Source organism: Paramormyrops kingsleyae, chromosome 1 (assembly GCF_048594095.1).
Source record: "Paramormyrops kingsleyae isolate MSU_618 chromosome 1, PKINGS_0.4, whole genome shotgun sequence".
Taxonomy (NCBI): Eukaryota; Metazoa; Chordata; class Actinopteri; order Osteoglossiformes; family Mormyridae; genus Paramormyrops; species Paramormyrops kingsleyae.
This window is the reverse complement of record NC_132797.1, coordinates 5,667,149-5,694,247: the sequence shown is the minus strand read 5'-3', so window position 1 is coordinate 5,694,247 and position 27,099 is coordinate 5,667,149. Positions and strand designations below refer to the sequence as shown.

General features: G+C 46.2%; 2 protein-coding genes and 1 long non-coding RNA gene across 6 annotated transcripts; 2 read left to right on the top strand and 1 right to left on the bottom strand.

Moving 5' to 3' along the window:
* The first annotated feature begins 201 nt into the window (after positions 1 to 201).
* tnpo3 (transportin 3) lies at positions 202 to 13,815 on the top strand. Of its 2 annotated transcripts, none has more exons than XM_023791359.2 (23): positions 202 to 502; positions 2,805 to 3,005; positions 3,526 to 3,599; positions 3,913 to 4,069; positions 5,394 to 5,537; positions 5,691 to 5,866; positions 6,197 to 6,335; positions 6,422 to 6,568; positions 6,730 to 6,837; positions 7,142 to 7,233; positions 7,585 to 7,724; positions 7,923 to 8,114; positions 8,525 to 8,616; positions 8,702 to 8,778; positions 8,874 to 8,934; positions 9,012 to 9,152; positions 9,242 to 9,358; positions 9,457 to 9,551; positions 10,064 to 10,220; positions 10,307 to 10,474; positions 11,348 to 11,460; positions 12,545 to 12,620; positions 13,123 to 13,815. In XM_023791359.2, exons 1-22 carry the CDS (start codon positions 383 to 385, stop codon positions 12,603 to 12,605), a joined length of 2,772 nt encoding a protein of 923 aa, XP_023647127.1. In that variant the 5' UTR covers positions 202 to 382; the 3' UTR covers positions 12,606 to 12,620; positions 13,123 to 13,815. The 2 variants fall into 2 exon arrangements, with proteins under 2 accessions (XP_023647127.1, XP_023647126.1); XM_023791358.2 differs by having other exon boundaries at positions 8,853 to 8,934.
* Positions 13,816 to 14,751: 936 nt separating this feature from the next.
* Positions 14,752 to 21,721, bottom strand: irf5 (interferon regulatory factor 5). Of its 3 annotated transcripts, none has more exons than XM_023791362.2 (9): positions 21,379 to 21,719; positions 18,297 to 18,489; positions 17,564 to 17,750; positions 17,429 to 17,460; positions 17,266 to 17,293; positions 16,558 to 16,950; positions 15,904 to 16,293; positions 15,426 to 15,544; positions 14,752 to 15,194 (listed from the first exon to the last, which is right to left on the bottom strand). In XM_023791362.2, the coding sequence occupies exons 2-9, from the start codon at positions 18,468 to 18,470 to the stop codon at positions 14,994 to 14,996; spliced, it is 1,524 nt and encodes a 507-aa protein (XP_023647130.1). In that variant the 5' UTR covers positions 18,471 to 18,489; positions 21,379 to 21,719; the 3' UTR covers positions 14,752 to 14,993. The 3 variants fall into 3 exon arrangements, with proteins under 3 accessions (XP_023647130.1, XP_023647131.1, XP_023647129.1); XM_023791363.2 differs by having other exon boundaries at positions 16,558 to 16,872; XM_023791361.2 differs by having other exon boundaries at positions 17,266 to 17,460; positions 21,379 to 21,721.
* LOC111833266 (uncharacterized) lies at positions 20,926 to 25,881 on the top strand. The gene is made up of 2 exons (XR_011983191.1): positions 20,926 to 21,388; positions 25,615 to 25,881. It is a non-coding gene; the product is annotated as an uncharacterized lncRNA (long non-coding RNA).
* The last annotated feature ends 1,218 nt before the right edge of the window (positions 25,882 to 27,099 follow it).

Sequence of the window (27,099 nt, the reverse complement as noted above, 5' to 3'; positions counted from 1 at the left end):
GTTGAGGCTTTTTTTTATGACGCTTATGAACAAACAATTCCAAAAATCTATTCTGATGGCGCTGCAGATGGCATGTAGCATTTATATAGCTCACGACCCGCCATAAAATTCCAGCGAAGAAGAAGAAGGGGAAGCGCGCGTATTTTGTGTAACCTGAAATGGTCACCCCCCGGCCAGCGAAACGCTGATTTTAGTTCCCACTGGTTCATTTCTAGACGGGGGCGTTTACCGAGCACACGCGGGGATGCTGTGTGTGTGTGTGTGACTGAGATGGCGGTTAGACCAGTTCGCACGAGAGCCAAGTAGATATTAAAAGGCGTATATTTTAAATTAACAATATATTTGCATTACACTTTTTTGCCTAGCCTCGTAGAACGGAGCCATGGAGGGTGAAAAGCCGTCCCTTGCATTAGTTTACCATGCAGTGCAGGCTCTGTATCACGATCCGGATCCCGCCGGCAAAGAGAGGGCGTCAGTGTGGCTCGGGGAGCTGCAGAAGTCGGTAAGAATCGCTTAGGAAAGTCCGAGGCTGCAAAGAGGCCGACAAGTAGCTAGCCTCAAAATGCGGCTGAGACTGAGCGCCTCATTTAGCTCAACTAACTAAGCCTTTCCGTCTCTTAAATGAATGCGCAGGCAGTCATCTGCAGCTGATGTGTTTGGGCAATTTGAAATAAAGTCATGAAGATATATTAGATTTTAAATGCTTTATAAGCACATTATGGCACGCCGGAGAGTCCTTTGGGGATTTATTTGAACAGGAAGCGATGCTAGAAAGCAAGGGTTGAATTAGCGAGATTGCTAGCTCCTCTCTGAAATGTATCCAGCATTAATATCGGCAATAATAAAAGTGTTTTCGTGTGTTTGTGCTACAGTTATTTACATTCAAGCCCAGATAGCTGCTAAAAAGTGCTAACCTCTGTTGACGGCTAAGCTGGTCAGTCTGGTAATTCTGTAATAGTTTGGGGAGTAAAACTGGAGTTCTGTTTTTTTAGGAGAATATACATGTTGGTGATGTTTTTTTTTTTACTTTAATTCTTTTTGAAAAAAAATCCGTTTCCTTGTAGGGTAGCTGTTGCTGTGAATATTATTTTTTATGTATCGTTCCGGTTTCCACATGCATGAGCCTGTACCTCACAGGAAAAGCGAACTCTTCGCATAGTTATTATTAGCAGGAGGACCAACCACTGAAAACCTTCAGCCGTCTGCTGCATGCGAGGGATTAAAATTTTCCCCGTTCTTCGGGTGATTTTGTCATTTTGCACCTAAAAAGTTTTGATAGAGAATGAAAGGCCGAACTTTTTTTTATTTACACTGTGGTGACCGAAAGACTTGGGGAAACAGCCATAACAAGTTTTAGGTCAGCTGCACTTTAATTTTTATGAAATAGCCATTACCGCACAGTGAACTCTAAACTATTAGATAGGGTGAAAAGTCCTTTGCAGAAATAAACCGAGTGAGTCCCTCTGTGTGCTTAATAAGCCTTTTATACAAGATTACGAGCACTTAGTAATATTTGGACTGAACATGACAAGGATGTGAGTGGTATGACTTGTCTGTCATGCTTGCTCCACTGTGTGTGAATGTGATGTTTTGGTTTGCTATACTTTGAATTGGCAAAAGTATCTGTGTGATTTATGTTTTTTTTTTTTAAGAATGCTTGTTTATTGCAAAATTCTTCTGTGAGATCTTCCTTTCAAAGGTATAGCTTTGACTAGGGACGCAAGTACTTCTTGTAGGCAGTTTTTGATGCTTGTCAGTCAGTCAGAAACTTTAGGCCGTTATTGAACTACAGTCAAGCCCACCGTTCAAATGAAAAAATCTTGAGGCAGTGGTGTACCTTCCAAAGAATCTCTGTGTGCAAGACATGAAATCTTCCAGGAAGTTCCAAAGAATCCTATGATGATAGGAGGGGTCTGCTGACCTCCTTTGCCTAACCTGAAATCCGAGTTGATAGCTTCCATTATAAAGAAGGGATGGGTTGATATGGGATACATATCATAGTAGGTCAGAAACCACTGGTCAATATGTACGATGTGAATGCCTGTGTCATACCGGCCAGAAACCATCAGTGTCATCCTCTGGGCTGTGGAACAGTGTGATGAAAACCAAGCGCGGTGTTTCACAATGCATGCCATATGGATGCTTGGTGATGATTATGATGCTGGTTCATGTCTTTTTTTTAATAGACTTGCATGGTTAGTATAATTCTTTCCCTGTGCCAGGATGTTAGCTGTAGCAGGTAGTAATTTCAGTGTCGTGGTTAAGCGGGACTTCCTGTTGGAAGACTTGCTTCGTCTTGTACCAGAGAACTCTACAGCAGAGCTACAGCCCTTCTGCGTGTGAGGTTAAGGTGAAGTGTGGCGGGGTCACATCACTAGATGATGATTCAGAACATACTAGTGGGTCTTCATGAAGAAGTTTCTAGACATGCTAGACATAGTACAAAACAGGAGTACTATTGCTGCCCTTTATTAATATTGCCCTTCGTCTTGGAGTAATTCTGGTTTGTGTCTAACATAGTTTTGTAGATTTATTACTGGAGATTTGTTCAGATCACTTTTCAGTATTTTCTTTAAACTGCCGGAGTGATCTTTTTACGCATGCTTTGTTTGAATTGATAAGCTTCAGTCTGACTTCAATAAGTTACATCTGGAAGCTTGCTGGGTTTCCCTTTCTGTTGTGAAGTTAACTTCACAGGCTTGCAGTTCTCCATTTAGACTTGACGATGACTCTTAGTCTTGTTGCTAATTCTTGACATGGTGACAGAGTCCTTCAGTACTGTTCATCCTCCCCGGTGCCTGCAGATGTACGCTTGGGAGATTTCGGACCAACTCCTCCAGCTGAAGCAAGATGTGGAGTCATGCTACTTCGCAGCGCAGACGATGAAGATGAAGATCCAGACCTCGTTCTATGAGCTTCCGGCCGACACCCACATAGCGCTGCGTGACTCGCTGCTCTCTCACATCGAGAACCTCAAGGACCTCTCTCCGATCATCATCACCCAGGTACCACCTCAAACTCAGTGGACCCACCAGTGGGCCATAGAGTAGTGGTTTAACATCGTAGAAACGGGTAATGATACAGCAGAGTTATATTGGCTGTGTTGTGATTAAACTGGTCATTGTTGATGACTGACATGAACTCCATCGCCTGTCTGCTGTCGCATTGTCTTTAACCCCAATGAGGATCTGCTTCTTCTACAAACTGATTGAGTCAGCAGTACCCATTGTCATCCTCATGACCTGATCTGAATTGTCTGTAGACCCAGTTGCTGGTATACTGGTCCCTTTGATAATGTTGAGCCATTTATCCTGCCTGTCGCCTTTATCACATCTTTGCAATGTGGTTTTAAAAGTCAACAAACCACTGGTGACAGTGATAAAAAGTTCCTCTGTGACTCCCTTTTTGAAGGGATGCTCTTGTGAACTTATGGTCTTGGCTCACTGATAACTGAGGGCTGTGGTTGCGTTGGGGGGGGGGGGGAGGCTGCAAATTTTGCGCTGATGTGCATGTCCTTCCCCTCAGCTCGCTCTCGCCATCGCGGATTTGGCTCTCCAGATGGCATCTTGGAAGGGCTGCGTTCACACACTCATCGAAAAGTAAGTTTGCTGCTCTGCTGGTCTAACTTGGTCAACCCAAGCGTATACCCTAATATATACCATACTACAAATGCATATGAATGCTGATTTGTTTGGCCACACCCAGTACAAAGAACAACCATATATAAACGAAGAATAAGTAACCAATTGTAATTCACATAATATTACAGTGGTGTGGAGTTTTGACGGACTTAGTTACACCATAAGCATAATGGAAACGTCTCAATCTGGGATGTAGCTATGGGTGACTTGGCCTCACCGGTCATACATGGTGGATCCCCGTTGAATTCCGTGTCATCCTGCCTACACTCAGGTACAGCGGCGACGTCTCCTCCATGACCTTCCTGATGGAGATTCTGACCGTGCTGCCTGAGGAGGTCCATAGCCGCTCCCTCCGAATCGGGGCCAACCGCCGCACGGAGATCATCGAGGACCTGGCCTATTACTCTGCCACCGTCATTGCCCTGCTGGTAGAGCTGTTCACCGATGTTTCACTTTAGCCACAAATGTACCGCTTTCAAATTACATGTATATGTACGTTATGGACATTAAAATGGGTTTTATTAGATATGCACAGGTCGATCAGCAAGGGACTGGAATCGGCCGATTTTCAGCATGCTCAGCCTGGACCGGAGACCGGCCGCTCAGTTTCATGTATTTCCGATATCGAACCGGTCCATTTTACGCATTTGCTGCGCATCATATGCACAGTGGTGCAGGCAATAACCTCACACCCGCGTGGACGCCCACAGCCACACGCTAACATGCCATTAGCATGGAAGTTCTTCACTGAGAGTGTAGACGACACAAAGCTTGCAATTTGTAATACATGTAAAGCCAAAGTAAACCGTAGGCGAACCACCACGACAACATGGTGAAACACTGGAAGCAGACTTTAAACTGATTATTAATCATATACTAGATAACTGTGAAAAGGAATAACCATTAAAATTGCAAAGCTAGCTGATTTTTGTTTATGAAGGTTTTTTCCTATGACAGAGTAAAAATGTTTTAGTGAAACTTTAATCCCCTGCGCTGTAATGTTCATACAGTATGAAAGTTTGAAAAATCCTGATCTTAATCTAGCTTACTAGCGATGCAAGAATTGTATATGCATAACATGTGATGTTTGTATTAATAATATTACCCTGCACCTATTATGATTTGTAAGAGTACAGTACACTTCAGTTTTAATTGGAGGTTTGTAACCTTTTTGACTTTAATTTTAAGATGAGGAAAAAAAAGAGGAGAATGTTAGTGTCGTGTTATTGGGTGAATTTAAACATACTGGAAAATGATATAAGTAACTGACATTTGTTTTATTTAAATTGCACCTGCTCTTGTTTGGTAAAGTTAAATATGCCAGATTAAGTTGGGTGTACAGTAACGTATTCTCAGTTAATTCTTATTTGTAGCTCTTTCCGGTCACAGAGCACTTTATTTTGAGACTTGTTTAAGTGAGAGAAGGTCCCGTAACTTAGTGCAGTTTTGGGAAATTATTAAGAAGAAAAGCTGATTTTTGTTTATATGCTGTCAATTATAGTTCTTGGAAAGAAAATCGTAATTGCCAAAAATTGGTATCGGCCAGTTGCACTTGCAATAAAATCGGATTTGGCCAAGAAACTTGCAATCGACGCACCTTCAGTTTTTATGTATAAACTCATGTCTTTGCTTAATCAGGCTTTTGCATTTAAACAAGGTCTACTCATGCTGGGAAAGCTAGTAAGGGGATTAAAGCAGACCGCATCTGAATGTGGGTGTTGTCCTGACTCCTCTCTTCACCCCCCTTCCCAGGTGTCATGCGTGGAGAAGACTGGCAGTAATGAGAAGATGCTCATCAAGGTTTTCCGGTGCCTGGGCAGCTGGTTCAACCTCGGGGTCCTGGACACCACCTTCATGGCCAACAGTCAGCTGCTTATCCTCCTTTTCCAAGTGCTGGTGGGTCCTCCCTCTGACGAGTATCTTCTAGAATCTCCCTGGTGTTTGATCTGCACGCGTATGGGGTGGCCCGTGCACACTTCCCGTGAAACGGCGCGCGGGCCGTGTAACTCTTGAACACACTTTACTCTTACTTCACTCGTACCCCTGCAGCAGAGGGACGAGACCCCCACCAACCTGCATGAGGCGGCCTCGGACTGCGTGTGCTCGGCGCTGTACGCCATCGAGAACGTGGACAGCAACATGGCGTTGGCGCTGCAGCTTTTTCGGGGCGTCCTCCTCCTAGAGACAGCCTATCACATGGCCGTGGCCCGCGAGGACCTGGACAAGTAAGGCTGGGTTCGGCTGTTCCGTTACCCCCGTCATTTTCTTTTCTTTTTTTTTGTGGCTCTCATCTGTTAGAAGACCTGAGGGAATTCTGTTGCCCATTTGCTGGTGGGATTTTTCCAATAGCTGCTGTATTCATAAGGTAGCGAACAGATGGTGCTTCTGAATATTCTGCTCTCTGTAACTATAGTTGTCTGTGGGGACAAAAGTCTGATTTGGGATCAGTTTTGGTGAAGGAGAGAGGCATGTACAGGGAGGTTAAGGCTTAGCTGGACCAGCAAGTCAACTCCAGAGGACTGACGTGTGTGGTCATGTGCGCCCCCATGTGGCAGGGTGCTGAACTACTGCCGCATCTTCACGGAGCTGTGCGAGACCCTCCTGGAGACGATTGTGCAAAGTCCCGGCCAGGGCATGGGGGATCTTCGGACTCTGGAGCTGCTGCTGATCTGCGCGGGGCATCCGCAGTATGAGGTAAGACACGCACCCAACCACAAGCTTCTGCGCATGTGAAGCAGAGCCGCTGTTTCCTCACCTCATGGTGTCGCCTTCGCCGTTAGGTCGCCGAGATCTCCTTCAACTTCTGGTACCGGCTGGGGGAGCGCCTGTACAAGACCAACGACGCTGTGCTGCACGGAATCTTCCGGCCCTACATCCAGAGGCTGCTGCATGGGCTGGCCCGCCATTGCCAGCTGGATGCTGACCATGTGAGCAGTCATGTGACCACATATGCATTATATTTCCATAGCGACATATCCTATAGGTGCACACCTGTGTTCCGATCATTAAAACACTGATTTTCGCACGTTTTATATACATCATACTAAAAGTTGATTGAATCTTTTCTCACCCCCTTCTTCACGTGAAGGAAGGAATACCTGAGGACACGGATGACTTTGGAGAATTCCGGATGAGAGTCTCAGATCTGGTGAAGGACGTTATTTTCTTAGTGGGATCGATGGAGTGTTTCTCACAGGTGAGGAGAAAGGTGGCCGAGTCCCTGCCGCTTTGGAAATGAGTCGACCTTTTATGCAAATACCAAACGCAAAGCGCGGGTGTGAACAAGCATTCCTCTTGTAATGAACAAGTGTTACTTCTGTGCAACTTCCTCATTTCGGCAGTTTGCATCGCTGGCTGTTTTTCATAAGTGCCGGATGTGCGTTGGTCAGATATCTCCTGCTCTCCCCGCCCCCCCCGTCTTTGCTCATGACAAAAGTTTTGGCAGGGCTGCATGTTTAAAATGCGTAATAGCTAAGACTTTGAATGGCCTGACTCTGCAGCTGTACTCCACACTGAAGGAAGGCAGTCCGCCTTGGGAGGTGACTGAAGCCGTACTCTTCATCATGGCTGCCATCGCCAAGAGTGTCGATCCGTGAGTTGGATAAGGTCTACTTGGTGGAGCCTGGTGTCTGATCAGAAAGCCTGTGGAAGTTTTTCCAGAGAAATATTCCTGGCATTATAGAAAACAATGTTAATCCATTAGCTTGCACAGACGTTTACTGATATTCAGGTAATACCGATGGATAGCTTTGTTGGAGTAATTCAGTTGAGGTGCCATGCTAAGTGATACACATATAGACCCCTTCTTGCAGTCTTGAAGTGGTTATCCTTTTGGTTAGATCCGTTGATGTCTGCTCTTCTGTCAGATTCATGTTAATCTCCACCAACCATATTTCTACATTGGTTTTTGTGTGATCATATGAATGTTTTCTGCACCACTCAGTGAGAACAACCCAACCTTGACGGAAGTATTGGAGCAGGTGGTCCTGCTCCCCCAGACGGTCCACATCGGCGTCCGCTACACCAGCATCGAGCTGGTGGGGGAGATGAGTGAGGCGGTCAACCACAACCCCCGCTTCTTAGGTGCGTGATTAGCTTAATAAAACTATGCAGTCAGGGAATAACTGGACCTCAGGCTTGTTGGATGTCTCACTAACCTTCTCCCGTTGACTTTTGGTCCAACGGAAACATTCTTGCCTCGTCTCTTGTGGCGCCCCCTAATACCTCCCAGTGTGATCGCGCATCTGCCCGCCTTTGACTGAAGCGACGTTCTCCTCACAGATCCGGTGCTGAATTACCTCATGAAAGGTTTGGGGGAGAAGCCCCTGGCTTCAATGGCGGCCAAGGCCATCCTCAGCATCTGCTCTGTGTGCCGAGACCACATGGCCCAGCACTTCCATGGTCTGCTGGAGATCGCGCGCTCCCTCGACTCCTTCGCCCTGTCTACAGAAGCTGCAGTTGGCCTCCTCAAAGGTACCCTCTTCAAAGGAGTCCGGGGTACCACCCATGGGATATGAAATTGTCCACACACACGCATTCCTCTCCCATAAAAAGTTCCCTTAGTTCAAACAGGAACCATGCTCACTCTTAAAACTCATATCATTGTGCACATGCACAACAAAATTAAGTCGAAGGCTTTTTTTTAGTGCAAACATTACGCATTGGAATAAAATGGACTGTAGAATTTGAATAAATAATATTTTAAAAAGCAACAAGTGCAACGGTTAGTTGTGAGGGGCATCACTGATGTCTGTGAGCTCTGTACCACCTCGACAGATGTGTTCTAGACTGGGATCACTGGGTTTACCAGCCTCTGGTGTTTGTGTGGCTCTGGTGTGAATGTAAATTGAGTACTTTGTGTAATAAATGATTTAATTTTGCAGGTACTGCATTAGTCTTGGCACGTCTCCCACTTGAGAAAATAGCTGAATGTCTGAGTGATCTATGCGCTGTGCAGGTCGTTGCCCTTAAAAAGGTGGGTGCCTTTCTGTGTTTGAACCTTCCGGTCTATATTTCACAGTTGAGGTTTGCATGCTGACATTTGATGTTCACCTCCGCAGCTGCTATCTCAGGACCACAGCAATTCCAAGTCCGCCGACCCCACGGTTTGGCTGGATAGGTTAGCGGTCATCTTCAGGTAAGATTTTCGTTCCATCCAGTAGGTGGTGCCGTTAATACAGTAGATTAGTCCGCTGTTAGAGGTCCATCCAGCAGTTCTGTTCTGTGTTCCAGGCACACAAACCCGATAGTGGAAAATGGGCAAATGCATCCGTGCCAGAAGGTCATCCATGATGTAAGTGGGTTCTGCCCAGCGCGTGGTGGCATGGCTGGCGGAGCAGGTGCTGATTGTAATCTCCCCCCGACCCCCAGATCTGGCCTGTGCTGTCGGAGACACTGAACAAGCACCAAGCCGACAACCGCATCGTGGAGCGCTGCTGTCGCTGTCTCCGCTTCGCCGTGCGCTGTGTGGGCAAAGGCTCCGCCTCCCTGCTGCAGCCGCTGGTGACACAGGTGCTTCCAAACGTCCCCGTCTGTCCCTGCCGACCGGAAAGGCGTTGTGTTTTTCGTGAGTGAATGTACGTGAACGATCTTCTGCGCAGATGGTGAACGTCTACCGGGTTTATCCCCACTCCTGCTTCCTGTACCTGGGCAGCATCCTGGTGGACGAGTACGGGATGGAGGAGGGCTGCCGGCAGGGACTTCTGGACATGCTGCAGGTGCCCGGCTCACACCTTTGGAATTTTCTAGAATTGGCCTCATTGATTCTGCCGCCCTTACCAGCCATTTTAATACTGTTCCCCCCCCCCCATCCCAGGCTCTCTGCATGCCCACCTTCCAGCTCCTGGAGCAGCCCAATGGCCTGAGAAACCATCCGGACACGGTCGATGACCTCTTCAGACTGGCCACGAGGTACTGAAGGCTGGGCTTGTCACAGAGGCCCTTTCCTGGGTTCTTCCACATTAGTATCACTGAACTCCAATAAACAACTACTGCTGCTTTTACTCATAATTAGGTGATTGAGAAGTGCATTGTGGCTGGACTGGGAGCCAAAGGGAAGTGGGTTAAACCTACTGGTCATTGACGTTATGTTTTAATGGTACCACTTTACAATAAGGTTCCCTTTTGCCATTTGTAAATGGTAGTAACTCATTAATAAAAAAACTGTTATAACTTGTTTAAAATTGTCTATTAATAATTTACAAAGTGTTACAACATAATGAATAACCAGATTATAAACCATTCATAAACCCTTTATATGGGCAGCCTTATTGAAAGGTGGCACAGTTTTAATGTCATCCTCTGTGGCTCCGAGCCCCATCTTCATTCCCATGACTGGCTACTGCTCCCTCTCGGCTTGCGGTGTGTCTGCTCTTACTCAAACTGACCCCCTCACCTCTCCCGCCCCCCGCCCCCCGCTGCAGGTTTGTCCAGCGGAGCCCCGTCACCCTCCTGAGCAGCCAGGTCGTCGTGCACCTGGTCCAGTGTGCCATTGCAGCCGCCACCTTGGACCACCGGGACGCCAACTGCAGTGTGATGAAGTTCATCAGGGACCTCATCCACACGGGCATCACCAACGATGTGAGTCCCCAGGCCCCCGCCGCCGTGGCCCTGCCTATCCGCACCGTGAGCCTACAACTCACCCGCGCTGCCTCCGTGTTCCCCAGCATGAAGACGACTTCGAGGTCCGCAAGCAGCTGATCGGACAGGCCATGCAGCAGCACGGCCAGCAGCTCATCACGCAGATAATCCACGCGTGCTGCTTCTTCCTGCCTCCCTACACGCTGCCCGATGTGGCCGAGGTCATCTGGGAGGTCATGCTCTTCGACCGGCCTGTGAGTCGTCACACCATCCTTAACATGAAGATTTTGTTTGTATGCAGCACTAGAGAGTGACGCAGTGACAACGTCTATCCCCATATCCATCTGTCCCCACGCGGACCAAAGCGGTCCCCATACCATCCCTATGGAAATGCCATAAACTTTATCTCCATTCCTGTTGTTCCGGGGGAAAAGTTTTTTTTTTCTTCCCCCAATTCCCAAAGACATTAATGGTATTCCCGTTTCCCCCATTCCCACAGACATCCATGGTATTCCCGTTTTTCTCCATTCCCACAGACATCCATGGTATTCCCGTTTTTCTCCATTCCCACAGACATCCATGGTATTCCCGTTTCCCCCATTCCCACAGACATCCATGGTATTCCCATTTTTCTCCATTCCCACAGACATCCATGGTATTCCCGTTTTTCCCCATTCCCACAGACATCCATGGTATTCCCGTTTTTCCCCATTCCCACGGACATCCATGGTATTCCCGTTTTTCCCCATTCCCCTGCAGCCCTCTGTAGCACCCTGTCCTTTGGTTGTATTTTTAATTTCGACTCATTTTGATTGAAAGCTGTGACTGCCCAGCTGGTGTGTCTGGAAACCTAGAACCCAGTACGTATTGGACACTGTACCACAGATACTGAATGAAAGTTTTGCTGGGAGGGTTAGCTGAACTGCTGCACACAGCAGAGACCACAAGGTGGCGCACCATGTACAGTTTGGACACCAGAGTTCTGACAGTTTCTACGATACCTTTTTGTCAGATGTTAATTATCCTGTCTCGCATGCGTCATCTGTCAGCCATCTGGCAGAGCTGGTGTACGGAGTACAAACGAGAGCGTCTAATGAGTCTTTATGATGTCACTTTGGCGATTCCAGACATTCTGCCGGTGGTTGGAGAATGCCCTCAAGGGACTCCCCAAGGGGACGTCCGGGGGGGCCGTGACCGTCACCAACAAGCAGCTCACGGACTTCCACAAGCAGGTCACCAGGTGAGCACCGGTACTCGGGGTCCGTCTTGCGGTTTCATCCCGGCCTCATCGGCCATGTGGACTCAGTCGGTTCAGTCACGTGGAGTATGCGAGACAGGCTGTACCCGAGACGTCTGGGTACAGTCATACCTGACCGTTAAGGAGAATGTTCGTTGTGGATCATGAGCATTTCTCTGCTGCCGATTGGTGTGCCGTGACTCACCGCACCGGAACACCGGGGCCCGCGGCACAGTCTAAGTACAAAAGTGAAAAACCAAAGAATGGGAAGCAGAAGTGAAAGAGATTTTCTGTGTCCATTTTGAGGCCCTCTGAGAGGTCAGGGGGCGTCTCCGCACCCGGGTGCCCATGGTCTTTCTGGTCCTGATGAACGGCATCCAGCGCTGACGTGCGTTAAAACTCACTGGTGCCCCAAGTTCCTCGGCCTGAGGAAGGAGCCTTTCACAGGAGCCCCTCTGGTTATTTTTGGGTTATTTATTTAATGACATGTATAATTCGGGGTGCGGGCATGCACAGACGGGCAGGCGGGTCACTGGAACGCCGGAGAACCTGTGCAGGAGATCTAGCTGGATTCCTGGGCAAGTCTGAACAGGACCTGGTGCTGTAAACTCCTGCCGCCCCGTCCTCCCGCTTCCAGAAAGTAGGCCAGCTCCAGCAGTCTGACTGCATGTCAGTGACCCAGCCTCATCCTAGATACACACCTGTTCCATGACCCTGTTTTTTTTTTTCTTTTCTTTTCTTAAATTTACTAGCCTGGTGTTTCTCAATCCATTCTTCAGGGACCTCCAGTCCGCATTTTTGCTCCCTCCTACCTCCCAGCACATCTGTACCAGGTATTTGGTGTTCCTGACTGGCCGGGAGCTGGGAGAGAGCAAAAATGTGGACTGGAGGTCCCTGAAGAATGGATTGAGAAACACTGCACTAGTTGGCCCGAAGGGCCATGGTGCCCAGCAGCTGGAATGAAATCATTCAGCTTGGCGGAGCTGTTGAAAGGTGGCAATTTGGCACTGAGAGCCTGACAGCAAGCGGTCTATGTTGATGTCCTCTGCTTTCATTTTTCTTACATGCATACTTTGTCTGCTTGCAGTGCTGAAGAGTGCAAACAGGTGTGTTGGGCCATCAGAGAGTTCACAAGGCTGTTCCGATAGCTGCCACGAGACCAGGTAAGGACAAGGTCCATTCGCTCACACTCACCTCTTATCGTCGTACAGACTGTTAGCAGCCAGTCATCCATGTTCCTGCTTACAGTCTGTACATCATCCATGTTCCTGCTTACAGTCTGTATATCATCCATGTTCCTGCTTACAGTCTGTACATCATCCATGTTCAGCAAGCACAAGAGCCCAGTCCAGTTTAAACTGAACCGTTTTGGGGTTTTTAATAGTGCACAAGGTTTTATTTCAAACATCGTGCAACATTTAGGCTGAGATCGTGCCACAATAGCACGACCATTGACCCTGCTATTGCTCCAGGAACTACTTGATCCTGCTTTTTCAAAAAATATACATTGCTTTGGATAAAAGGGTCTGTGAAATAAAGGAAGTGTAAACGTTTCAGTGGTCGTCGTCAATCATTTGTTTGTGTTATGTGGTATGCACATACATACATCTGTACCTTCCTTGTAATTCGGTTCTGAGTTTAATGGCCTTTTTGTTTCTCCTTTAGGACAATCTTTCGATTGAGATGCAGAGAGGCAGTGATGTGATAACAGGATGACCGCCGTTGGAACTGTGTAACTCCAAGATGATTCTGCTCGCTGGAGAGCCAACACGATGGACCGCTGACGCAGGACAGACTACGTGCGCGTGTGAGGTCCCTTAGAGACGGCATCCCCAACCCTGACCCCCAAGGCCTGGCACGTCTTTGTCCACATAAAACTATGGGGTGGGGGGGGGGGTGGTAGTGAACTCGTTCGGCTGGATTTCATCAGATCTCGGATCCATTACAGGCTGGGCGGGCCGCTGAAGAAGGATGTGCCTGGCTGTGAATGAAAAAGACTATTTTTTTTTTTTTTTAAATAAATGATTTATTTTCATGGACTGTCTGAACAAACACGGCTCGCTGAGCCACTGGGGGGCAGCACAGAGCCGTGGACGCCAGCCAGACAGACAGCCCAGCCAGCTGGGGGATCTGGGGTCTTTATTAAAAGGACACTTCAGGTCGTGCGGTCAATTTTAATGCTTTTTTTAAACAGCGGTGGGGAGTTTTATTGTTTTAGTTGGCAGAACTGTTCCCCCCCCACTCCCGAATTGTGATGTGAGAACAGTATCACCAACAGGGGGCCCACAGCTGGACACACGCTGTGCCATCCAGTGTTGTAACCATCTTGAGAACAATAAAAGAACACAACGAACTGGAGGACGACTGGCTTGCTGGTGTCATTTAGTGCCGAGCTCTGGAGTTCGCGGGAAGACGAGTAAGACAGGTTCCATGCTCTGGAGCCCTTGGGTTTGGTCTCCGCGGGACACGTTACATGCCGCGGTTGCAACACAGCACTTGACGAGGGAGATGAGAAACGGTTCGTGCCCATGCATCCTGCATGGTGTGGTTAACGTTAATAATCTGTGGTGTTACACAATTGAGCACTAGTGCAATCCAGTATGTCACACCTGAGATTGAGTAACTGGAGGTTAATTGAACATTGTTCGATTAAAAATCCAGTTTTTTAAAGATTTTTGCCCACACATACAATTCATATTTAGATCCTTAAGATACTGTGCAATTCTGCATTTGGGTTCTTTGGTCTGGGAGGAACCTTCAAAGAAAAGTTAGCTGGTAATGTCTGGGGTTCCTGTGTTACAAAGCTGGATCTTTGGGTTAACAAGAAAACTTGTTGGATTTAAGGTACCCAGGTTTAAGTGAACTTTGTTCACTTGCACTTAACCCAGACTACCTTAAATCCAAGTGAACAAAGAAAGTCCACTTAAACCTGGGTACCTTAAATCCAATGTTATCTGGCTAAGCAAGAAGTGCAGCTTGGTGATGCAGGCCCCGCTCATGTCTATTTCCTGCCCTGTTGTGATACCCGCTCACCCAAAAATGGCTACAGAGGTTTTTGGGGACATGTCAGTTCTTTGATACATTTTCAACTTCCGAACTTTCTTCACTCAAATACTTAAAACTTGCATTTACCTGTCAAACACGACCAATTTCTTTCATTTGCAGTCAGCGAAATAAACTACAGCCTTGGACCAAATGTCACTTTTTGATTGGGTTCACTGTCCTTTGCCTCCTGCTGTTAAACATCATATGTGGCTGTTTCAGGATGAATCCAAACTGTCGCTCCGGTGCCTCTCAGTTTTATTAAAGAAACTTTATTTTTTTCCTTCCATTATTAAATTCAAACGTGAAGCTGTACACTCAAACAGTTCATAGAGAATAGCAAGTACATTTAGTAAACAGCCTTGATCCAGGGCCTGCACAGCCGAACCACAGCTGCGTTTAGACCAGCTGCCAGCAGATGGAACAGTATGGATGTTCTCCAGCAAGAAGAGTAGGAGAGACTGTCCTGGTGTGGGGAATGTTGCAGAGAGGGTTTAGTGACCAATCTGTTGGGTGGGAGGAATCCATGGGGCCTGAACATGCTGACTCTGCAGCAATCTGTGCAGCTCCTTGAAGCGCTCTACTGTCTGGTCCTTGAGGTCAGGGTTGGAGATCTGTAGACGGATGCTGTCCGTCGACCAGGACAGCTCGCCCGAGAACATCTCCGTCAGGATCCGGGCCACCACCGGAACCACCTACGAGCAGGTACGTGCAAGTGTCATTTTCTGTAATCTTATATAAAAAACTATCACATGGAGACCTATCATGTTCTCAAATAACAATGGGGAAACCCCCCACGCAACAGTCACTGAAGCTGCAACCGCAAAAGATCACAGCTATAGTTCAAAAATAACTAGACCGGACTACTTACTTCTGTGTTTTTTTTATTCATTTGGCTGTTTTGCTTTTTGGAGGTCTAACTGTACCTGGACAATTATTAGCTTCTTCTCCTTGGGCTTCTTGTCTGGCCAGTCTTCTCCGAAACAGAAGTAGATTTCAAAGGGAGGCGGGGTTGGCGTTTCGCTTTTTTGGTACATGATCAACTCTGAAACACAAGAGAAGAGGCATTTGAGTAACGCATATCTAACAGAATCCCATAATTACAGGCTCCCTCCCTGTGGATGTCTGCACAATGCCTTTGCTGACACTAGGAGAAGCAGAACAACAGGGAAGAGAGCAGATTTGTGGCTGTGGAAACTTGGGAAGCTGGGAAATTGAGGATGCACTTGGAACAAAGTTGAAAGGCAGGAGCTGGTTGATTGAATGAGGCAGTCCCCCCAACCCCCCCCCCCCCCTTCCAAATTCACACAAATTCAGGGGCAACATCATGAGACCAAAAGTGAGGTTTGAGTAAGATTCTAAAAATTTGAAATGAACAACATAACCCGCATAACTACCCCTCACCATGGAGGAACGTGTCGAGGCTGAACACCCGGATCTTCTTCTCCCTTTCCATGGGGTTGGGCATGGCTTGCTCCGGCACTCCCGGCCCTGACCAGAACACCTTGCACTGGCAAAGGCGGACGGCATAGATGTCTTGCCCGTGGATCTCCAGGATGAGGCCACGGTCCATCACGTCTAACAGATGCTCCGTGTAGAAGCGCTGCTTCTCATTAGGGATCTCAGCAGCACTGGGGAACCGAACCTGGTGCAGAGTCACTGGCCCAAATAGGTCCACCTGCTCCGGAGTGGCCTCCAGGTTTCCGTAGTACAGCCGACAGCCCTGGGGATTGCTCACGGTCAGCGAGCCAGCCGTCCTGCCTCGGTACTGAAACTTGATGTCCAGGTCAGTCACTGCCGGGAAGAGGCACAAAGCCACGTCAGTGGGTTTGATCTGTGAAAGAGGATGAGTTGTGCCGGTGGGTAGGCTTTTGAATTTCTTGTCTTCAGTAGGGTCTATGCTAGGAAGACTTTGGATTATCATAATAGTGAGGATGACCACAATTTTTTCAATAAGAGTAGGTTACTACCAATAACTAACTGTACAAATCAATCTGGTTCGATTTCCCAACTGAAGTTGGCCGCTGCACAAGACATCCAGGGGACTGTCGGACTTACGGGGCAGCATGTGGGGGCTGCTTAGCAGGTCGTAAATGCAGGGCTGCCCCTGCGGCACCTCCGGCATGGGGCTGTCCTCAATGGGTACTGGGAGCGAAGTCACAGGTGCGTCCGTTTGTCCTTGAGCGATAACACTGCCTCCTCTGCCACTGTGCGTGAAGCCGCCTTGCCTCAGGTCTGCTGCTAACGGAACGTGGCATGGATACTCCGGGAGGGCCATGGCGGATGGTGCGACGGCTGACATGGAGATGCCTCCATTGAGGTGGCCAGGGACCGGCATCATCGAGAGGTGGGCCGAGACGTAGCCATCAGTCACTGGGGACCGGATGAAAGGTACTTCATTGTTAAGTGCATGCAGTTTTGAGTAGCTGGGAGCCTCAGTGATCCGATTGTCTGCAAATCAGAGCAGAGGATGAATACAGCCACTGGGATTTGAGCGCACGTTCGCATCCTGCTCGCGCCCACACCTGACACACGTCTGACTAATCCCGACCGCTCCCTTAAGGAACATTACACGCCCACCCACACCTCTGTTTTCTACCTGTTCTGTCTGACCTCATCTCATATTAAAAAAAGTGATAATCGAATTTAAAATTATATTAAGAAAGGTGAGTATAAATTGATTTAATTTCAGAAAATGCAGGACAAATTTCTGGCTGAACCCCAGTAAAAGCTGCCAGTGTAACCAAAACAGAAGAAGAGTCTTACCAATAGATAGGTCAACAATGTTTGGAAGCTGAAAGTAGAGAAATGTAATTAAGTTAATTGAATCAGTCACAGTAATAAAATTACAAAAAAAGTGAACTGTACATGTGGTTTCAGTTTGCTTAGTGATGAAAACTATTGCTAGTAGAGGAAATATCAACTTTACTTCTTCATCTTCATCATCTTCATCACCTCCATCTGAAGCGAAAAGCACAACGTGATCAATACCGCCGCTTCGTGAAGAGTGAATCGATGCCCGTGTGTGAGCGGGTGAGCAGCTGGGGGTTCGGTTCGTGGTTACCTCCTGTAATCGGTTGGTCGCACACCTCGTATATCTTGTACGGCTGTACGGGTGTCTCCTTGGTGCCGTCATACTTCAGCTTGAACTCACGGCTCTTGTTCAGGGCACACCGCAGGTTGGCTTTCCATTTGGCTGGGTCAGGCTCATCCACCCCCTCCTGGTACTTCCCTGTCTCGAGAGCCCAGGCCTGCAGGTGGTTCAGAATGTGGGGGAGAAGTATTTATTATGAAACTTAGGGGTGGAGGGGTTTGTGAGGAACCCTGGCATTTCGGCTAGACGACCTGATTTGTACACCCACAAAAAGCCAACAGCTGGTCTCTGTTATGTAATCCTGTTCTTCAGCTCACTAAAGTTCAAAAACCAATAGAGTATCCCTTTGAGATCCTCAACCGGCCAGTACGCTGTGTGCTATGCTGCGCAATCATGTGCATCCGCTGGCAAGCCTGAATAGGAAATTCCACCCACAAGAGGATGGAGAAGCATGAAATGAAACTCAAGGTCTTACTGTTCATTACAGTCATGGGTATTATGCAATAAGCTACGATGCCCTCTTCACGTACCTTAGTCTACTCTGGCGTCCATGTGCTCATCTCACATGGTGCAATCTTTCATTTCATATTTTCGCAGTACACTTGTGAAGTTTCGTGTGTCTGACCGTCGCTAGTAACTGCTTACGCCCCAACCGGTATCTCAATCTCTGGCCAGCAGTGTGCAGCTTGAGGTACAGGCTCACCTTGAAGATGGTGTTTTCCTCCTCAGCTGTAGGCAGGTGGCGGGTGGCGTGGCGCCAGGGGATCTGGAAGAGCTTCTGTTCCGGCCCTAGCCACTGCAGGCCTGGGTACTTTCTGCTGTTGACCTGGGCGATGAGCCATGGCTTCAGGCGGATCCTCCGCGGTTGGAGGCTCATGACGGCGGATCAGCCGGTCCTGAGTTCAGCGGGAATGGGAAGGAGAGATGGATTTGAGGCAGGAGACCTCATGACAGCAAAGGCTCTACTTTAGACGGATGCCTAGGAGTTGAGCAGCAAAAAACAGGAGCTGCCATTTGAACACACGGCCATCATAAAATCACAACCTTCTAAGAGCCAGTTTTCAAACATAGTGATAAAACAGTCTTGGGATGAAATACAGGCAATGGAAATCCTGGAAAACAGCTTAAACGCAAAGTATGAGTGTCAAGCAGTCATGTGGATTGACTGATCTTGGGGTTCATGCCCACCACAATCCCTATGGTAAAGGAGTTGCATGTTCTTGCATGTGATTAGAACAAATATTACAAATATCATGTTTCACATAAAAATTGCTAACCATTACTCAGCAAGCAACATCCATTACTCAGCAAGCAATTTGTATGAAGTAAAATCATACTTAACTCATGAATTACATTGCAACATGACTAATAATAATAATCACAGTCGAGGTTAAGGTTCCAGCTATTCAGGAACTAAATCACATGATTCACTATCGCAATCTCCATTAGAGGAAGGTCAGCGGTCTGGCTGATTAAATAGCTCAGTTACGCAATCATGGACAGGAGCTGCAGGACAAGTCAGTGTTTGAACACCAACGAGCAGTTGGCCCGTTTTTGATTCAGATAAATCCGAGGTGATGCCGCAACTACAAGAGCATGGTGGCACGTCTTGCATAGACTTGACGGTCACATTGCGATGCCTGCTTTGTAGATGAAGATACTTTCTGATGAAGAGGAGGAAGGAGAACCTCCTCAATGAGGTAAAACAGAATTACAAAAAGGGAGAGATTCCCATTACAGTACAGAAAGCAACAACATCAATTGTAGAAGGGCAAAAAGGGGATGTCACACAGCAGGAAAATGTTCATAAAACATACTTAATGCTACTATCTAACCGTTCAACTAGCGGGGTTGCAAATTTCGTCAGCTGGCTGGAGTGAGATTTTGAATTTGAGACGAGTCTGCACACTCATTTGCATGTATGTAGCAGTTTTATTATCTTGTAAATAGTCTGTAGGGTTTGCAAAGTACCCCACTGCTTTTCATGTAGCTAATTTTAGGTTTATAATGGAATGTAAGAGAATGTACTACTGCTCAACAAAATATTACAGGATTGAGAAGAACTGGTTGACCCCTAAGATGAGTATTATGAGGCATAGGCAGACTAAATTGGTTTAATAGTACAGAAATGTAATACATAAAAAATTGACTGAAAGTGAGAGTAGCAGATGGGACTAAGAAAACGTTAAAGTAGTAGTTTCCTTATCTGGGGTTAAATGAAAATATTCATCACCATGAAGTAAGAAATTTGTGAAAAAACACAAACTCATCACAGTGTATAGAGGCGAAATCAGATACTGAGAAAGTCATTTCAGGGTCACATGGCTTAAGTGAAAGTGAGATATTCCAAATTTATACGATCTTCGTGAACTACTTCAGTCAGGGGGCTTTTACTTTCCTGACATCTGCAGAATTTATTTTGTGGTTGATTAATCTGAGTCATAGCCAGAGCCCATGTAATGCTACATCACGTTATCAGAAAGCCTGGTGCGTGTGTTCATAGTTACCTCTATATAGATTTTTTGTGTTTGGTGATATATAAAAATCACTCAAACTGTTTGGCAATAGGCACTGCATGCTACAATACTGTTTCTATGGTAATTATAGCCACTGTAAACTTTATACGTGCACCAAATACAAATGGTCCCCCTTAATATGAAATAACATAATAAAATAATGCATACATGGTAATACTAAACCTACTTTGGAGCAAAGCTTGCCGTCTTCGCTAATTATTACCATCCACACACAATCAATCCAACATTATAAACAGATCGTACTGTAATTGCAACATATCTAACATAATATTTTCAATGCTGTAATTTGCTTCAGGATGCTCAATGAGCTCAACCACATTACAAAAGCGTTTATAGTTCAGGTGAGTCACCAAGCATTTAATAATACCCAAAAATGTATTTATATCCAAAAATACTCCAAATCAGAGAGTTTCTGCTACCTCAAACCACTCACAATATGCCAGCTGTTTTGCCTGTACGTTAAATGCAAATCCGGTTTAATAAGTGATAAAGAAAGTAACGGCGGAGATGTACGTGCGCCGTTTTCCGAGGATGACCACACCTGACATGCAGTGGGTCTGAGACAAACCGGCATGTTACTGCAGAAAGGGGAAGATAACCAGGCAAAACCACAAGAGACTAAACACCCAATTCCCAAGACAGACATATTAAATAAGATTATGATGTGTTGCTGTGAAAGATATAGCCCACTTTGCAACTGTGAGCAAGTTTTTTTCCCACTGAAAAACGAACGTCTATACACAAGTATATTAAATATGCATACGTATCTAACACGCACTTCTATATATTTAAACATTTATATGTGCGTTTATTTATGCGCTCTCCAGATTCTTATATTTTATTCTAATATTCTTATAATATTACTTCTCTAAGTAGCCTAATATATGCCATACCTTCAAATAAACGGACTTGAAGGAGCAAGAATAATACATGACTGTTTAATAAGGAGACAAAATCGCACCAAAACTGGGTATACTAAACGTATAAAACATATGTTATCCCGATCACCGCTTTCTTAACTTCTCCGACAGAGAGCGTTTTATACGTTTAGTATACGGTCAGGGTTTCGCAGGCAGCGGCAGAAGACGCGGCGAAAGGTCGGTGTGACGCCGCCGGATGGTGCATAACAATAACCAAAAGAGAAGTTATTAAGCAGACATGTCTGCATTTACAGACCGAACAAAATGGAAACATGCATCACCTGAACAGACGCCTTTCCAGCGGAAACATGTGATCGTACCTACCTACCTCTGATAAGGTTTGTTTGAACTATTCGGTTGTTTTAATTGATTTTAGATTGAAAAGCTGTACTCCTCCAGCTTTATAAGTCTCCTCCCCGCAGTGGTCCGGGCAAAGAAAAACACGCCAGTCCTCAGGTAAGCACGGCTGGATAAAAGTCATTTAAATAAACCGCATGCAACTAAAAATACGCTACTGGAAATAAAGGATCATCCTCAACAATCAATGCAAAATAGTGAATCAATCCCTCCCAAAGTCTCACTCAACAGTAAAATAAGATGTGAAACAAGTGACGCAAAGTTGAAGACGGTTCCACCCTTCCGGGTATCATGAGTACTTCGAGACGGAAGAAGTTTGACTAGTGTTTCGGTACTCTTTGGGTGTTTTTATAACTGCTAAAACAGCTACTGTAGTGTACTCGTGGAAAAAGCCTAATTCATTTCCTCTAAAAATGCATATGCTTTCCCCGCTTTTGTCCCACCTGTTTTCACTTTGTAAGGTGCTGAGGCACGAGCACGTAAACCGGTGGTAAGCTATGTGGAAAAGGGGTATTTTTTTAACCAGCCGGATTGCTGTCAGATTTTTTTTGTGACACATTTCAAACAGGTATTTTAAAAGCACACATTTGACCTCCAGCGCGCGCCTTTGAAATAATAACATGCAGCATTCGCGGTAACATGCAGGCGGTCCGCCTACCGACAGATGGCAGTGTGCGCCAAGCTTAAGCAAGGCAAATTAACGGTGGTTTATTTTGCACCTTTACCTAGGTAGGCTAGGTTTAAATAATGTATCTACACTGAAGCTTAGGTATGAAATTTGCAGTCATTTGATTCTCAGGAGACACATGCTAAATAAATACCCACTTTATGCACCTACGATTTTCATGGATAATTGGGGGTGTTGTGGAAAAGATCCTAGGAACTTTAAAAGCGTTATTGTAAGATCCCTGCGGCAGCCGCCGAGCTCATGGAGCAGGAACGGCCCACATGATCAGGATCAGCTGTGAAGGGGAGCAGGCGCCCGTCCTGCCCTGCCCCATCCCTGCTCCCGATGGAGCACCGAGCCCACGGGCGACACCAACAGCGGCAACGCCTGCTGATGGAGAACAAGCAGGTGGAGGCCTAGACAGAGGCGGGGAAGGAAAGGAATGTGAGAGCTCAGCTGGTGATTATCGCTTAACGTTACGGGTGTGTCCTGCCTGCTGTACGCATCACATCACAGCAACCTGGGCAACTTTACAATTCTCTCTAAATGGATAACAAACGATCGTTTCATGAAACTCCATCTATATATAAGCATGGGATATTCCCTGGAGTGTGTGAATGGGGAAAATGATGCAGATGCTGTTCCAGTTTCCGTGCTGGAACACAAAGGAAAGGAAAATATGGTAATTTTTGAAATACAGTAACGTGTCAGTCTTAAGATGATGTTATTGCTTCTCCTGATTAGTACTTCTGAGCTGCTGGTTAAGGACTTCTGAAATGTTACTAAATTAAAGATACCTCTTGATCAGTGTTGTTATTAGCAGCTGTCCTGGCTTACACTCTTTGATGCCTCTTTGATTAGGGTGGAGGGGTCAGCTGATTAATGCTTCTGCAGTGTTGCACCCTAACCCTGCAATGCACCAAACAGAGCTCTCTCAGAACTGCATTTTAAACATCAAACAGTTCCTTGCCTGTGACAGTGGACTTAAACCACTTCTTAGTGATTTAATTAAGTAGCCTGTGGCCCGGCAAAACCTTCGGGCAGTGTACCTCTCTGTTGAATAAGTGCAAGTTTTAAAGGTGACACCATACTGCCAGAATGTTCCTTTATTTCATTTCAGCTGAATTTTGGTCTGATTTTTTTCCTCAGAAATTTTTCTAAAAAAGGCAAATTCCAGAACCTCATGTGAAAGCTGAACAAGGTGAAAGGCTGTAGCAGGTTTCTTAGCTGAACCAGAGGAAACCACAGGGTACAACTTTCCACCCGACGGGTGGGGCAACCTGTGTCTGTTTTTTTTTGTTATTTCTGTTCATCATGTCAACTTTGCGCTCAACGGTGTCGCATGTCACACACGTTAACGGTGACGCACGGTGAAATGAGACAAATGAAAACGCTTGTCTCTTATTAAGATCCGAGAATGTAATTAACTACGGTGCTTTCCCTCTTTGAATCAACCGTAGGCTGCAGAAATTTAAATGGTCAACGGGTAACTATGCAGAATTGTAAGGCAGTGAATGCAGCACCTCTGCATGATGCTCACTCAAAGATGATCAGTGAATTATGTCTCTCTGTCTCACACATAAATTAGGAGCTGACACCAGGCTAACTGCGCATAATTCCCCGGCTTGGCAAAAAATTACTTCAGCAGGTCCCCATGGTGCTCTCTCCTGGGCCCGCTCAGGGCTTCGCCTCAGGCTAACTTCCCCGGGTAGTCTGCCTGAGACAGCAGGCCTACCTGGCACCACAAAAAAGAGGAAAAGATTCACGCTGTGAAACTCCTGTAGTGATTGGTAGGGAAATCACTAATTCTGAGCAGATCTGGCTTCACGCAAGGGGGGCCAAGGTAGAGCCTGACCCACCAAGTCACAAGTACAGTAATACATAAATCAATAACATAGTTATTCTCAAGGCTTATGTGCTGTATATAATTGTATGTGCTGTACTGTTACACGACTGGCAGCGGAGTAGCTTTGTTTACACCAGGATCACCACTAACACGTGAGTAATGCTTTGTGCTTCAACATCACTATGCGATAGGTTTCAGTTCCATTTATAATCTTATTGGACATCGTAAATGCGGTCTGTCGTTTGCCTAAACGTTCTTATGCAGTGCATGACCACAGAGCAGTGTTTCCCAGCCCCGTCCTCAGAAACCCGCAGACAGTCCACGTTACTGCTTCCAGGAGCTGAGAGGCAGCGAAAACATGGACCGTCTGTGGGTCCCTGAGGACCGGGTTAGGAATCACTCCAGTAGAGATGTTGGTTGTGTGAGAGCCATCACAGTGCCTCACCATAAACCAGCCAATCAGAGCACAGCTCATCAACATATTAAGCCCACAAGAAAGAGAAGACGACCTCTTTCTGGGGCTAAATAGTAATATGAAGGATACGGTGGGCAAATTGTCAGTGTTGTCTGTTTCTGCCGAAGTGGTAGCCAGGATAATTGTGGTGGCAGGAGGGTCACAAGATCAGTCCCCCGCCCTCAGCACAGTTGGTCCACATCCAGCGACCAGTGATGACAATCGGGAGGAACAAGGCAGCAATTTTTTTTTTAATGCAAAACATTACGGTCATTTCATGCAGAAAATTGATTTATTTACAAACATATATTCACAAATGAAAGAAGAATTTGTTCTTAGGCATCCAGAATAGCATTAAACTTCTTCAGCGTTAATCTGGAAGATTAAGTATACATGTAAAAAAGGGCTGCATCCTCGCTGAATGTAATATTACTAAAGTGACACCAGAACAGCTACTTCTGTGCAGCACTGGGTTCTGTGCAGCACTGGGTTCTGTGCAGCACTGGGGTATATATTTACATTTCACGTTTTATCTACTCAGCAGATCCTTTTATCCCAAATGACATACATTCAGGATAGCAGGTCCAGCCAGTCCTGGAGCAGATGGGGATTGAGGGCCTCGCTTAGGGGCCCAATGGTGACATCACTCTGCCAACCCTGGGGTAGATGAGTTGTAATAGTTTTTTTATAGACCTGGTTTATAGTCTTCGGTACAGATCACACTGACTCTATCTCATCCTTCATCATCAGTGATGCCGTCATCGTCGCTGTCCGTCTGCTCCGTCAAGCATGCTGCAGAGGTCACGCTGTCCCTTACGGCATTTGCCGAATGGAATCCGCTCCCAGCCTGCTTTGTTTCCATCTTCCGCGCGGCCGATGTCGCCTCGCGTAAAGCCGCGGCCCTCGGCGGTGATGTGGCACGCGTTTTTGCCACTTTCCCCTGTTCTCGTTGTGGGAGAGCTGTTTCAGGGGCCTGTTCGCCTTCGGCGGATTGATGTGGACTTTCAGTGACCTCGTTTGCCCTCGATGTGGCCCCTCCTGCACGTGAGGTTGGGTCAGTCAGGGACCCGTGTGGGGTCCTCGAAGCATGAATGATTGATGCACCTCTCGTGAGTGGCTGAGAGATAACGAAAACTGGCGCCATTATGCTAGGGACCTCAGATCCATCGCACTCCCTGTTACACATCATCATGGTGGGCATGTCTTCCTTCTTGATATAAATTCCTTGTTTTCCATATAGGATGGATCCTAATATGTCACACTCCTGCAATGCATCATCGTGACAGAAGACATCCTCGGAAAAAGTCAGAAGTCTTCTTGGGTTGATCTGTTGGCCCTGCAAAAAAAAGGCATTTATATACCCGTCAGTGTCGAAACACTGATTCAAAGATTTAAACATGAACATCAATGTTCATATCGGGCATATCTGTTGGAATTGTGAATGAAGGGGAAAATAAAATTTAAGTGATTGTGTAATTATTAAAACTGCTACCACAGTTTACTTGTATGAAGTTTGTTTTATGTTGTCTTTAGGATAACTGATAAATATATATATATATATATATACACACACACACACACACACACACACACACACACACCTGAACTGTCCCTGAAAAGAAATATCAAAATACAAATGGCAACAAGGTACTTTTGAAAATGATTTTTTATATATATATTTAATTTAGTTTCAAATCTGTTCAAGAATTAATCTAAAGCATCTTTATACTCAACATCGCCGAGACATTTACAATAGTAAATTCCTACTTTTATGTATTTGACCAACAGAATATTTTTCCTTATGTGTAGTTGGTGTATTTCCTCCTCCTGAAGGAGTTTTTTTGCTTGCAGATTACTATATACAGTACCAACATGGTACTTTTATAACGATAAGGCGTCTAATCACCAGGTTGCGGTGTCTCTCTGGTGCCGCGGCGCCCCCTTCTGTTCGGTGCAGTCGCTTCCTCCGGCACTTAGCGAGCTGTAGGGAAGCGAAACACGCGGCAAGCAGCAGCAGCAGGACCGCGGCCGCGCTGACGTTCACGTCGTAGAGACGCTCCTCTCCGAAAGCGCTGCGCGGAACTGTGATCGGGGAACAGTGCGGTCATTAATCCGAGCTATTGAATGGAATTAACGGAGGATATAGGTGTAAATCTGTTTATTGTTAAAAAAGGTCTACTAAAAACGTGCAAACACTCCTGCAGTTACGAATAAAGACAGTAATTTGTATTTCTAGACAGATTTAAGACTAAGATTAACTTTATTGATACCACGTGAAGTTCTGCTGCTTACACAGAGTTCCAAACAGACAACTCTGAGCTATTAAAGTTCTCCCCAAACGAGCTTGATGGGCCGAATGGCCTCCTCTCGTTTGTAAATTTCTTATGTTCTTATGTAAAGTGTAAAGACAGTACACAAAGTGCCAGCCAAAAATGTGGTGCAAACACATAAAAAACAAATAAAACAAACTAGTGGATGGTATATATGCAATTAAAGGACCAACAGCACCAAACTTTTACAATTACAAAGGGGGATGCTTCTAAAAAATAGCAAAAAACTAGTTTGTAAAGATCTGTTCTCTGATTGGTGTCCTTTACTGCTTTGCTGGATAAGTTGGTGAGCTACATGGATATCTTAAGAGAATGATATTCATAAAGCTCAATGCTGCACGGACTGTACATGATGGTACCTTGTTGACCTTTCTGGAGAACCTCAATGTCCACTG